Source organism: Netta rufina, assembly GCF_964035555.1.
Source record: "Netta rufina genome assembly, chromosome: Z".
Taxonomy (NCBI): Eukaryota; Metazoa; Chordata; class Aves; order Anseriformes; family Anatidae; genus Netta; species Netta rufina.
In genome coordinates, this window is record NC_140126.1 from 46,023,822 (window position 1) to 46,038,115 (window position 14,294).

Consider the following 14,294-nt stretch of genomic DNA (forward strand, 5'->3'; position numbering starts at 1 on the left):
CCCCCTGCCATGGGCAGAGTCCCACTAGACCAAGTCACTGAAAGCTCCATCCAATCTGGCCTTGAACACTTCCAGTGATGGGGCATCCATAGCTTCTCTGGGCAACCTGCTCCAGTACCTTGACAACCTCAGAATTAAGAATATCCTCTTTGTGTCTAATCTAAATCTGCCGTCCTTTAATTTAAAGCCATATACTTACGTCTGTAAGATGGTGACTCTTGTACTTTCAATACTTGTAATGATCTAGGTGTTCACTGTTGGCTGCTTTTGATGGGTAATGAATAGGTAAGAATGTTTTTAATTGTCAATGTGGCCATTGATAGATATCCATTTTTATGACTAGAAGAAATCATTTACAGATGAGAAGTCTAGTTTACTTAGGTTCTGCTTTAGCAAAGCAATACTGCAACAACCCACATTTTATCTTTGCTCCCAGATGTCAAAATAACAGAAGTGCCTTTACTTAAAAATAACTCCCAACCTTGTTTGGAAAGAAAAACGTCAACTACATGGGAAAAATGTGGACTCCAAAATAATCAGCATTAAAATAAGATCTTTTCTCTGGGAATATTTTCTGTATATAAATGTACAGTTTTATGTTTCCTGAATATACACTATATATAACACTAGGGCCTATTTTTATTAGAATTGGTCAGACTTGAAGTGGAACATCAGCTATCTAGCAATTTAGACATCATTCATCCTTCTGCATCACTCACTTGATGTCAATACATCCTGGTACTATCCATGAAGTAAAATTCTATTTTACAATAGCTAAGAAATAGGATGGGAGGGAATCTCATCAAATTCACATGCTTATTAACAGTTGGCAGACTGTCTATGACATCTTTCCTAATGTAATTTAGTTTTATCCTAAAAAGTACTTAAAGTTTTAGGTTCTACATTTTCTAATGCAGAGCTGTATTGCTGTCTTATGTAAGAAAGTATTCTTATTGTAGCACTAATTTGAGTTATGGTCAGTTTATACTATTTTTTTCTTTGACTATTTTCTTCCCTTCCTTCCCCCCCCCCCTTTCCTTCTTTCCTTCTCTTTCTTTCTTTCTAAGAGAACTGCTGCTAGCTAAAGAACCCAATCTCTTTTAGCAGTGGGTCTCTTCCCTTGACCGTGCTAATGACTTCTTTATGCAATTCTTCTATTTTCAGCACATATTTTTCTAATGTTACTGATGAGAACGTAATTGCTATTTTAGATGATGTCTGATCATTGTCTCACACAAGTAAAAAATACTAATGCTTCCCTTTCTAATAAAAACAGCTTTGTTGGTGAGTACATCATTTGTATCCATTATTGACATGGATCTCTTATATCACAATCTTTTCAGAGTCAGCACTCCTTGCTGCCTAATGTTGGTAGTTTTGTGTTCTAGAACTAGTGTTCCTTGCAAATTTCTAGGAAAATATTACCTGGTCCTCTTCTGGTTTGAGTACATCAGGGTCTCTGAGCCTTATGTGCACATCAGTTGTGGCAGCTGACCAGTTGTTTTTCTTCTTGTGCTCAGTATCTACAGTTTCTTATTAAAAACTAATACAAAGTACGTACCTCTTGGTTTTGAACTGTAACTATTTCTTTCCTTAATCCCAATTGTGTAACTGGTTCATTTTGTTGTTGTTGTCTTTCATTGTTATTACTATTATTAAGATTTTGTTGTGTCATTCTTTTCAAGAGGTAGCTCAGTTTAACTTTGGGTAATTACTTCTTTATCTCTCTGCTTCCTGACACCCAAGACCCTGATCTTATCTCAGATCAGTCCTTTCCTTTTTATTCTTTGTAGGCTATCTGCCTATTCTTTGCATTTTTCTTGAGATAGTTATTCACCCGAGCAGGCATGGAATCCTTCTCTCTCCCTGCCTTTGTTAGGAGCACCTCATTCACGACAAGTTTAACAGCTTCTGATCTGAGGAAATTCCAAACGTCACCTATATCCTTGAGGTTCCTGAACTCTTCTTTCCAGTTGTCTTCATTCATTTGTTCCTTCATTAAATTGTCCCCTAATTAAAGCTTTACCTTTAAAGACTTAGACCCTTGCAAGCAATCTTACTTTTGATAGCCTTCCAAATCTGAACAAAAACAACAACAAAAAGTATTCTGGTCAATGAGAATACAGATCTGTATGTGCACCCACTATGAGAGCAGCTGGACTATCAAAGCAGTACAGTGACTTGAATAAGCGGATGGCTTTGTGACCTCTTAGCTGGCGGGTTTAATTTCAGAGATAACAAATCATGGCTCCTGCTCCTCGTTCCAGAATTAGAAGTGCCAGATAACACGCATCCAAAAGCAGCTGCTATTTTGTTTTGTTTGTCTTGCTTTAAAGTGTTTTGTTGGTGCTGCAGTAGCCATAGCACGGTGAGGTGCTCAACCCCAAGATGTAATTCAAAGCGATAAATCAGCTCAGATAACAAAACCAGTAGCGTCCTGTGGTTATCGGAACGGCCCACAGGGAGCACTCGGGGACTTCGAGCAGGGAGGCGCCTGCACTGCTTGTGCTGGTGCCTAACCACCCAAAGCATCTAGGTGCGTGCATGGTTTTGGCCTAAAAAGAAGTCACAAGGAAATTAGCCATTTTTCTTTTCATTCATTTTAAGATGCTCGTGTAGGTGAAGGGAAAACAAGTAAAACTTTAAGGGAGTGCGCCGGAGAAAACTACCAAGTATGGTGCGAACTCGGTTCAAACCCTGGCAGCTCCTGGCGTTCACCAGGGAGCCGTGAAGTTCCCACCGGGCTCCAGCTCCACGGGGGCCCCGCGGAGCGCCAGCATCCACCCGCGGCCTCCACCGGGCCGGGCCGAGCCTGGCCCCTCCGCCTTGGCCCCGGGCCTCCCCTCTGCGAGGCTCCCCTCGGGGGGCGTTGCGGCGGGGCCGGCCCTACCTGCACCGCTCCCCCTGACCGGGCTCCGCGGGCCTCCCTGCGGCCTCCCCCCTTCCCCTCCCCCGCCGCCCCCTCCTCCGGGCCCCCGCCGCAGCCCCACGTGTGGGGCGGCCCCGCTCCCCTCCGCCCGGCCCGGCCCGGACCCCCGCACCCCGGCGGCCGGGAGGCGTCGTCGCGCCCCTGTCCCCGTCCCCGTCCCCGCCGCGGGGACCCCCGGCCCGCCGCCCAGCTCCTTTCCCCGGGCTGCGCTCGGCGTTAATTAGTAGTGGTGACGGTATCTGTGTGTGGGGGGGTTCAGCCCGGTCCCGTTGGATTTCCCCTCTGGGAGGGGGGCGGTGGAAGGAAATCCTAGCCGGCTCGGCTTTTTCTTTCTTTTTCTTTTCCTTTTTTTTAAAAAAAAAACTTTTTCTTTTCCCGCCCCCCCCTCTTCATTCCCGCCTCCCCCCCTCCCTCCCCCGGAGAGAGAGGAGGGGGGATGCAACGTGGACCCCGCTGCCGGTATCACTGCGTCCCGCTGAAGGCGGCAGGGCAGCCTGGGGAGGAGGAGGAGGAGGAGGAGGAGGAGGAGGAGGAGGAGGAGGAGGAGGAGAGAAGGAGCCGCAGCGGCTGAAGCCTCCCCGCGACGAGAAGCGGTGCCCGCTGCGGGACCGGCGCGCCTCTCCCCCGTCTCTCGCCGCTCTTCCTCCGGGGCAGCATCCACAGCATGGGCCGGCGGCGGTGGCTGTGCGTGCAGCCCTGCTTCCTATGGCTCGGCTGCCTGGCCCTCTGCGCGCAGGGAGCCGCCGGGCAACAAAAGCCGCCGCCGCGGGTCCGCCCTGCGGGAGGAGCGGGCGGCAGCTTCCCCGCCGCCGCGCACCGGGAGGAAGGGGCCGGCAGCGCCGGACGGGTCCGCCGGCGAGGACAGCAGGACGTGCTCCGCGGGTAGGCACGGCTCGGCTCGGCACGGCTCGGCTCGGCTCGGGAGGGAGCCGCTGCCCCGCGCAGCCCCGCGCCCGTCCCCGGCAGCGGGAGCCCCGCGCTCCGCTCGTGCTGCGGGTTGCAGCACCGAGGCGGCTCGCCCGTGGCTTTGTTTTGTGCTGAGCGGGTTTCTGCTCCTGTACAAAAAGACTTTTTTTTTTTTTTTTTTTCCTTTCTTCTCTTGGTGTTTTGGGGGAGTTCTTGCTAGCTTGGTTTAGTTCATAAATCTTTATGAGGAGTCATCCCCCTTGTCCTGTGTCAAACGCAGCACAAAGCCAACTTTTATAGCCGGACTTGTGACACCGCGCGTGAGCGCGGAGCCAAGCTCATCCCCGGCGTCTCCTCTGTGATTCCCCCAGGGATGGATGTGGCCTGTTCTTGCCTATCCCGCCTCTCCTGTTCACACTAACCAGTCACACTGACTATTTCACTAATGTCAAATAAAATGGCTTGGAACTCCTTGTTGGAGAGAAAAATTGTATTCCTTTTGGGGAGGACTTTTTTTCGTAGACATCTTTGCTACACTTTTCTTTTTGTTTTGTTTCGCGGTTATATTTGTGCTGGTAGATTTACATTTCTTCCCCTCTGAGAACGTAAAACTTCAGGTTCTGCTTGCATAGATTTATATTTTTATATATGCCTGTATTTGTATGTGTTGCAGGCCAAATGTGTGTGGCTCTAGATTCCATTCGTACTGTTGCCCTGGATGGAAAACGCTCCCTGGAGGAAATCAGTGTATTGTTCGTAAGTGTCTGACTTTAAGTTTCTACTGCCCTAAGGGTAATAAGAAGAATAAGTGTTCTTCTGTGAGTTACTGATCCATTTAGTATGAGAAAAGAGAATTCTTACTGTAATTAATTTGGCCAGTTCTGTCTTTTGCCTTATGTGCGATTTTTTTCCTTAAAAAAAAAATAAAAATAAAATAAAATAAAAGAGAGAAAGAAAGAAAGAAGAAGAAAAAAAAGAAGAAAAAAATTATGGATTTATAGGTCCATATTTACTGTAATTGAAAGACTGGCAAATTGTTGTGTTTTCAGTGTTGTAAGAGGCACTTTTTCACCTATTTATTTTATTTTTAAAAGAACAAGACAGTGAAGTAAAAATAATAACAACAAAAAAAAATCTTCCAGATATCAAATAATCCACTGTAATAACAAAAAAAAAAAAAAAAAAAAAAAAAAAAGCTGAAGAGGTCTTGATATAAAGCAAATGAGATCTGAAGTTTTCTGGAACTTTTGTGGTAGGCTTGGAATTACAGTCCAATGGAAAACTTTTTTACCTCTGGAGTGCTTATTCTCTTGCCTGTCATATTTAGTTGTATTTTTGTAGCTATAAAGCATGTAGACGGTGATTATTGCTGGGTCATAATAGACGTTGTGCTGACAGATGTGGCTGTTGACATGGCTTGGCAAAAAAAAAAAAAAAAAAAAAAAAAAAAAAGGAAATCTGCAGAATACTCTGTGTAGGAAATGTCTACCTGGAAAGGAAATACAGAATTACGTTTCTGTCTGTTAGATAAAACTGATATTAGACTTTTTTTTTTTTTTTTCTATGAGGGCTGTTCCCATTGATTCTAGGCTGTTGTCATGTTGTCATCCCTTTTCCCAATAAGTGTGCTCAGCTTCAGAACTCAGGTTAAAGAACATGCTGCCCTTTGCATAAGCAATGCAAGTCTTTGTAATACTCAGTCCAATGAACTCCAGACGTCCAGGACTAAACCGGAGAAGGAGAGGGAGGAGAGGATGGTAAACCAACACCTGTGAAACTTAAAGGTGGCTTTTGGGCCACTGCCTGATGATGCAGGACTTGTTCACATTTGTTCATTTCACATGAGTAAATTGGCCTTGGTAATGTTTCTTGTAACTACCACAGATCGCTAATTTTCATCTCAGGTTGACCATAGCATTTCCAAGCAAAGGTTAGATGCATCATTCAGAGCAAGGAAGATGATGGTGGCAATGCCACTGTGGAGTAAAAGGAGCTCCTCAGAACATTCAGTCCATATTTATCGTCTCTTATCAAGTCTCAGTATTTACTTACTTAAATGTGAAACTGAGTTTTTAAAGTTTTTAGGCTGCCCAATACACTATTGAGCTGTAATAGTTTTTTCAAAGTCAGCTGGATATCCAGCTCAGTTGCAGTCAGGGAGAGACAGTGATTTAGGTGCTTTCAGGAATCTTAATAACTTACTCTTAAATTGCAGTTCTCAGTGACTCTTAAAGACCTCAGTCTCAGGTGTTTTCACATAATAACCATTGACTTGCAACAATTTCTATGCACAAAAGACACCTTTTAGCTCATGTTTAACTTACTGGAGTTTAACTGCAGCTCTCTAACATGCTTGAAGGGTGAATGATTTTGCCAGACCAGCTGTCAGACTGGTAGTTATGCTTTCCAAGTTGTATTTTTGGTGAATGTTTAAGAGCACAGATTTCTACACTTATACGTTTTGCTGAGACAATGGATCTTCTAACTAGATCTATTTAGCTAGAGAAAACCTTCTGCACTGGATGATGGAGGGGACAGTAAACTTCATACTGGAGTTGACCTGATTAAAATCATCAGCTACAACATACACTAATTATAAAGTATTGGTTCACAAAGTGAGTGGTGGGTCAACAGGAAACTATTCTGACTTTATTGTGTTTTCAGTTGATAATGTGATAGCAATTATTTGTGGTTGGTGAAATATTATGGTTAAATGTGATCTTTTATCTAAAGAAAAAAAAAAAAGGTCTGGTTGGTTTAGCTTTCTCTTTAAATAAACTGTATGGATGAAAGCATGTTTGGAATATGCTTACAGCTAGAGGGCTTTCAGCTGATAAAAATTGTTCCTCTAACAGATAATAAACCAAGAAAGTGGTTTAATGTAGACATGAGGAGATTGGGCTATCTTGTGTAAAGATGGACTGAACAACACTGTTCTCTGTGTCCATCAAGTGCTTTAATTCATATTTCTCTTTCTCACTTTCAAGTCTCCTAACAGAAAAAGTATTTCAAAGTATTTCATATCTGTCAGTGGTATGCCTCTAATTCCAACTATCTATCAAAGCCTCAGAAACTCTCACATCTGCTGCCTTCACAGCTAGGGCATAGTGGTAGAGAAGGTGTTGATGATCCACATTGCATCTTTTTGATGCCCAGAAGAACAATGTCAAATGACAACTAATGTGACTTTGTCTATTACTCTGGGAAAGAAAATTTGGCCTTTAACCAATTATGTCAAGGACTCAGGTGTACAAAGTCTTGTCTGGTTTGAATATGTTCAGCATCGGTACTGAGCTTTGTATTCGGTGGAGAAAGGGTAAAAGCACGTACATTTTGCAGGGAGCCTATCTGAACATCTTTAATGGGGCAAGAAAAGAGACTGCTTCATTAAAAGACATGTTTTTCATCTATGTATGTTTTCCTAAATTGGAAGTGGAGCCTCCTTTTATATCCTTTTATATGTATCTATATCTATATCTATATCATCTATATCTATATCTGTATCTATATCTATATCTATATCTATATCTATATCTATATCTAATCTATATCTATATCTATATCTATATCTATGGGCAGGTATAGTTTTTTTTGTTTGTTTGTTTTGTTTTGTTTTATGTGTATGAATGGGTTTTATCCCATTATCTGCCAGATATCCTTGCCAGATTATCTGCATGAGGAATGTGTTGCTCTTGTAGTCCTTCAGTGGAGATGTACTTCCTCATTATCTGATTCTCTCAAAAAGCCTAGAAATAGTTACGAAGGAGCTGTGATGCTTTTTTTTATTTATTATATACATATATATATATATATTTGTTTATAAGTTGTGTCCTGCAAGATGCATGCTTCTGAGGTCCTTTTGTGCTCTACTAGCTCTTAATGTCTTAGGTTCTCTTATGGTGTGTTTGCTAATCCAGCACATTATTTAGATGAATTCATTTGGATCTCATTTATAGTCTGGATTTAGACTTTAACTATTCTCTGGTTCTGTGGTTTCTTTGCACAATAGAGTTCCCTTGGCTGGTGAAAGAGGAGTATGGCACAACATGGGGCATTGTGAGGACAGTACAATGGCACGTACAATGTCCACATTTAATGCGGTGTGAAGGGGCTTCCCTGAGATTTGTTTAAAGTTAGTTTCACAGTGAGAATGTGGGAATATTTGAGTACGGAAACAGTATTTAGGGTAACTCCACACAATCTGGAAAGCTCAGTGTTCAAACATAGGCTTTCCATAAAACAGGTTTGACGAAAGGATGGATAATCTTCCAGAAGACAGCTCCTAAAATGCTTCTAGAATAGTAACAGTAAGAGAGAAGCCATACCAACAGTTAGAATTCATGAGTCATATTGTTTATAATCATTCAAATATTGGATTCTTCCTAAATTTTTTTTACAGGCCTCATGGTGTAAAATATATAATTCCAATAATTTTTCATTTGCTTGTATAATGGGGTGATGTTTCTAATTAGGGAAAGAGTTTATTATCTGTATTAAGTGGTCTGACCAGTGTTTGAATGTGCCATCTTCAACTCTGTCTTTAAGTTTGTCAGGGATATCAATTATTCCCAAATTGTTTGGTTTATTTAACTTACATTTACTTTTGTGTATATATTAGCTGTCCTAATGAATTGAGGATTCTGTGGCGTTTTCTTTTTTTGTTTTGTTTGATATTTTGATATTTGATTATTTTTTTTCCTGTGACTTAAGACTAAGGTTACTGTTAATCACACTGTCTTTTAAATGTGCTCTTCCTCAGCAATCTGTAGAAATAGCTGTGGTGATGGATTTTGTTCCCGTCCTAACATGTGTACTTGTGCAAGTGGACAAATATCACCTACTTGTGGACCAAAATCCAGTAAGGACTTGCTCTATTTATTTTCCTTGGAGATTTCATGTTAAGTAATTCTTCTTAATGTGTCAACTTAAAAATACCACGTAAAATCTTTAAGAATAACTTTTCATTACTGCATGTCTTCCACTTGAGTATATCTCTAGTTTTATTGATAAAAATTGATACACGTGTGCATATTTACTCTGTGTGACAAACTGAAAAAAATGACATGTTTAAACAGATAAGCGTGTTTAAAAATAAATGTGTGTGGCATTAATGTTTTGCTTGAGTCCGTTTTTGTAAGAAATGAATGTTATGTGGCCTTCAAGATAATTAGAAGTGCTACATTGCTATTATGGAGAACCTCTTTCACTGATGCTTTTAAAATAATGGTTTACCAATAGCTGCAAGTAACAGTTTTGGTTACAGAATACCTGAGCGTGCCTGTAAATACACAGTACATGCCATTCACGTCTGCTGTCATGTGAAGTTCTTGTCTGCTTTCAGATGTCTTTTGTCTATCCATCCACATATTTTCCCATAATGCTTGTGTCTATGTGTCTGGGCCCTCTGCAGCGCAGCAGTGCAGCATCAGGTGCATGAATGGCGGTACATGCGCTGATGACCGGTGCCAGTGCCAGAAGGGCTACGTCGGGACCTACTGCGGGCAGCGTAAGTAGTCATCCCTGTGCGTCCGGTTTAAGCCCACATTGGTCCCACAACTCAGCCCTCCCACTTTAGGCAGTCTAGGAAGATAGGAGAAAGCCCATATGAAGAAATACAGTAAAATGTCTAAGAGAAAAGTGTTGCTATTCTGCTGGACTATGTGTAGCTGGAAGTCAGTTTATGCATGAAGTGCATTTGTAGTCTCTGAAGAACCCTTTGGGAATGATGACAGTATACATCCCACTCACCTTGTTTGTGTTTTTTTTTTAAACCAGATGATCACTAATATTTCATTGTCTGTGAAGAAGTTTCTTGGAAGAGGAGCTTAGCTGCTATGTTATAGCATGTTTTTCTGTTTGACTAGAGAAAAAGATTAAATATGGTTCAAGCTCTTGGATGTTTTTTCAATTTGGCAGATAAACTAGGAAGTCAATTATTTGCATAACTCTACCTATCACAGAAGAGTGTTGACAAGCTAACAATAAAAATGTAAACAATAAAAATGACTAAAGGCTGTAGAGGTGAAGAAGGTCTCAAAGACCTAGTGTATTTTGAGGGAATCTGGCTAGCTGAGAAATTAATTGCTGAAGGTAGTCTGAAGAAACTAGAAACATACAAAAATCACTGTGCAAAGAATGCTTAGACTGAGTAATGTGGAGGAACATCCTTTTGTTCTAGTCTTCTCTGCAAATGCAGAAGCAGACTTGTTTTAGTTTTAATTTTGCCTGGGTAAAACTCTCTAAAATTCTAGGTAATAATAATTGTTATCGTAAAAGAAAAGATGATTGCCTATTTAAGCAGTGTCTTTAAAGCAACCCACAAAATCTGAATGAATTTTGGAAACTGCTCTCAGTGAATATTTTTGTGTTCACCATGGAGATATAGTGCATTTTTTCCAATATGAAAAATTTACTGACTCTAGATTCCTGAGGTTCTTTTGCACTGGATACTCAAATATGTAACAACCCCCATTATTAATGTGGGGAAACCTGTGTAGGAAGGCAGTGTAGAAATAGAAACTAGACTGGAATCCCTTTGCTGTTCATGCGACCTGAAGATGTTGGGACTTTCAGACTAAATGAGTAGATTTGGACTGTATGCTAACTCTGAACATGGTTTATATGTTCTGAAAGCAATGAGCTTGATCATAGATTAACACACTTTAATGGTATTTTTCAAACAAGCTGACAAACAGTCTTCTTTTCAAACTGAGAAGATTTCAGTGCTTTGCGAGGCTTTGTTTCTTTATTCACACCATTGATAAATAGCATGAGTGGGTGCATAGAAGTTCCACAAGTGTAAAAGTACCTTCTCCATCTATGTATTCTGTGGATTCATACCAAGAAAAAAGAATTTTATTCCTTTGATGGATCTTTCAAGAAGCATAGTTTCTGAAGGTACTTAAAGATAACTTAAACTACTAATTCTTTTGCCTTGCTCCAAGTGACATGCTAGCTCTGCTAGCAGTATGAATTCTGAACATTGAGTTATCTGCCTCTTTGACTCTCCAAGAAACCACCCTTCCTGAGAGGTTTGTTGCTGTTGGGCCTGGATAGTACAACTTAATCTGTGCACAAATTAGTTGAGTTTGTATCTGATAACTTTGGTGATGGATGTGAGTTCTTATGATTAGTGACTAGTGCTGCACAACTGTTTAAAAATACACTGAAGTTAAGTGTCTGCTAAAAAGCTGTGCTGAATATGATTAATTAAACAGCTGTTTGCAATTAAGGTGAAGCAGTTGTAAGTACTAATGGAATTTGACCTGAACAGCCATTATTGTTGGTGTTTGATCTTCAGGTCCAAAAAAACTTAGAGTAGTTGAAGGGAAAAATAATTTTTGAATAGCACATATGTGAATCTGAAATGTCATTAGCATAGCTTTAAAATTTTTTTTTTTTTGTTGTTGTTGTTGTTAATTAAAGCTGTCTGTGAAAAAGGCTGCCAGAATGGAGGACGGTGTATTGGACCTAATCGCTGTGCATGTGTCTACGGATTTACTGGCCCTCAGTGTGAAAGAGGTAAAAGAAATAAATAAGGAAGAAAATTATAGGTGGTTATATGCAGCAATGTGCATACATGTGTTTTATACAGTGTATTTGCCAGCTGAACCAGTAAGCTTCCAGCAAGAGATTTATTATTTATACTTTTATAAAGTTTTCCTTTACGGTCCAGTAGCTACACTTCGGGTTGGAAAAGCTGTCTCAGTTGTTAGAAATTAGAATAATTTAGGGTGCTTATTTTGTTTGTATGATAGTTAAAAGATGAGATATGTTTGCTTTCTCATACATGAAATAACATTAGAGCAAATTAAGAAGAGATTGGACTGTGCACTTAGTCACATGGTCTGAACTTTTGGGTAGACCTGTGCGGTGTCAAGAGTTGGACTTGATGATCCTTAAGGGTCCCTTCCAACTCAGGATATTCTATGATTCTATGAAATTGCTGCTTGCGTACGTCACATACATGTAACTAAATTAAGGATTGCTTTTCTGTATAGCAAATCTTTGATGGGGGGAATTTGAGAAGTTACTTGTTCTGGTTAGTTCTGTCATACAGGAAGAAGTTAGAGAAGGAGGAAAAAAAGAACCATAATAGGTGAAATCAGTTCCATGAAGCTATTCTTATTCATCAAAACAACTTAAACACGTCTTACAGTGCTTTCATGAATTGGGGGTCAAATCAGGATTTTCTTTTAAAATCTTTTAAAGAAATTCCTTAGCCATTTCTAGAAGATTATAGAGGTGCTGATAAAGTCAGTTTTAATGATTCCAAACAAAACATTTTTAGTGCTATACTATGTGATAAGCACAAAAATAATTTAGGCACTATGTCCATATATAGTCATTTAGAATAAAATTATCACTCTCAGAAATCTATACTTTTTGCTTTTTAGTAAATGGGACCATTGTTTGTATTTTGAAACCAAGATGACTCCGAAGAATTATTAACGTAGAACTGCTCAACGTTAGATGTAACTGTAGAAGGTGTTCTGTGTATCAAACTGATAATTACTGTCCAGCTAGGATGGGTTTTTAAAGAATGGATATAGTGAGAATTGCTTTTCAGAATGGTAATAATAATTGTACATCCTTTAAAATGAGGTTGTCAACAATAATCAAAACTGATGCTGAATAGCTTAGCAGAAATATAACTCTTTGTCTTGAAGTTAGTGTTATTGCAAATAGTTCTCATCAAAAAAGATACTGAAGAAACTGAGCAACAGAATGTGAAATCCTGAATGCATGTATGCATTGTTATCTCACTCCTTTAAAATATTCAGTGGATTATTAACATTAAAAAGAAGGATGGAGTCATATACATGGACAGAAAATATAAAGTTTAGAATTACTCTTGTAATGTCACATTCTTAATTCACATCAGCAGTGGATATGACACCCCCTAAGAGCAGAAATAGACTTCTTAGAGTCACAGAAAAATATAGATGAGAAGGGACCTCCACAAGGCCATTTAGCCCAACCTTCCAATCAGAAGGTCTGATCGGGTCAGCTTGTTCAGGTGTGTGTCCTGTCTGTAGAGTTTTAAACACCTCCAGTGACTGAGATCCCACAACATCTCTGGACATCCTGTTCCATTATTTCTTCACCCTCATGGTGAAAACTTCTACATTAACATCTAATGAGAGTTTTGCATGTTCCAACCTGTGTTTGTTGCCTCTTGTCTGAGAGCTGAGAGCATCCAGGAAAAGTCTGGCTCCAGTTTCTCTGCACCTTTTGTGCAGAGAGTAATATAGTGATAAACCCTCAAAACCTTTTCTTCTTAATGCTGGATAAACATTGTTCCATCAATCTTTCTACACAGGGCAAGAGCTTCAGCTCCTTGACCAGTGCCGTGTCCTTCCCTTGTACTTCTTTCTCTATGTATATTTCTCTCTTCTGTTGGAGAGTCAAAAACATAAACAGTACTTCAATGCAGTTTTACAAGTGCCAAATGCAGGCAAAGGGACACTTTGCTGAATTGGATGCTATGGTCATACTGATACAGCCCATGGAGATGGCCTTCTTTGTTTCAGGGCTGGACCACTGATGCGTGTTAAAGTTTTTGTCTATTGGGACTCCCATAATCATTTTCTCAGAGCAGTTTTGCTGGCAGCTGGACTCCACCTTTATTGTTCCATCACTTTTGTCAATCCTAGATGTGAGACTTCTGCCTTTGTTGGACTTCTTGAGATAACTTCTAGCCTATTTTTTTCAAGCTGTCCTTATCACTCTGGATAGCCACTCTGCTCTCCAGCATATTGACTGGTGTCCCCAGTCTGGCATCATCTGCAAACTTGCTGGAAGTGCACTCTTGTACCATCATCTAGGTTGTTACTGAGCACATTAAATTGTTACTTGTCCCAGCACTGATCCTTGAGGGTCTGCACCTCTTTCCTAGACTCCAGTTGGACTTTGCACCATTTCTTACAACTCTTTAAGCCAACAGTCCAGACAGTTTTCCACTCCCTTTAATTCATGTATTCAGCCTGTATCTCACTAATGGCAATTTCTCTATGGGCAGCTCACTCAAAACCCTTGCTATGTCAAGCAACATCCACAGCTCTCCTTCATATCTTTGTACCAGTGACCTCAGGGTTGAAAGCAGTGACATTTGCCCATGGTAAAACCATGCTGTCTGATCACAAACAACTTATTGCCTTTGTGTGCTCAGAAATAGCTTCTGCCATGGAATTCTGTGTGGCAAATTCAGCTCTGAGGTGCTCAAAGCTGCATGTAAATCATGAAAATATCTGGTACCTTTTTTGATATTTGATGACGGTGGAAATGAAAATGATTTCCTTATAGAAGAAGGAAATAATTGAACCAAACCCTGACAAAACCAAAACCAAAACCAAACAAAAAAAAAAAAAAAAACACAAAAAAAAAAAAAAAAAAAAAAAAACAACCGAAAAACAGGAATTTCTATTTGCTATTCCAAGTTTGCTTTGTATACCCACTA

The 14,294-nt window shown here is 40.3% G+C and overlaps 1 protein-coding gene across 1 annotated transcript in view; it reads left to right on the plus strand.

The window, feature by feature from the left end:
• Positions 1-3,593: 3,593 nt before the first annotated feature.
• FBN2 (fibrillin 2) overlaps positions 3,594-14,294 on the plus strand; it is a gene marked incomplete at both ends in the record, with an annotated part of 194,580 nt that continues 183,879 nt past the window's right edge. Inside the window, 5 exons of the mRNA XM_084304737.1 lie at positions 3,594-3,811; positions 4,509-4,591; positions 8,595-8,693; positions 9,246-9,341; positions 11,261-11,356. Of these exons, the coding sequence (XP_084160863.1) occupies positions 3,594-3,811; positions 4,509-4,591; positions 8,595-8,693; positions 9,246-9,341; positions 11,261-11,356 (592 nt within the window). The remainder of the gene's footprint in view (positions 3,812-4,508; positions 4,592-8,594; positions 8,694-9,245; positions 9,342-11,260; positions 11,357-14,294) is intronic.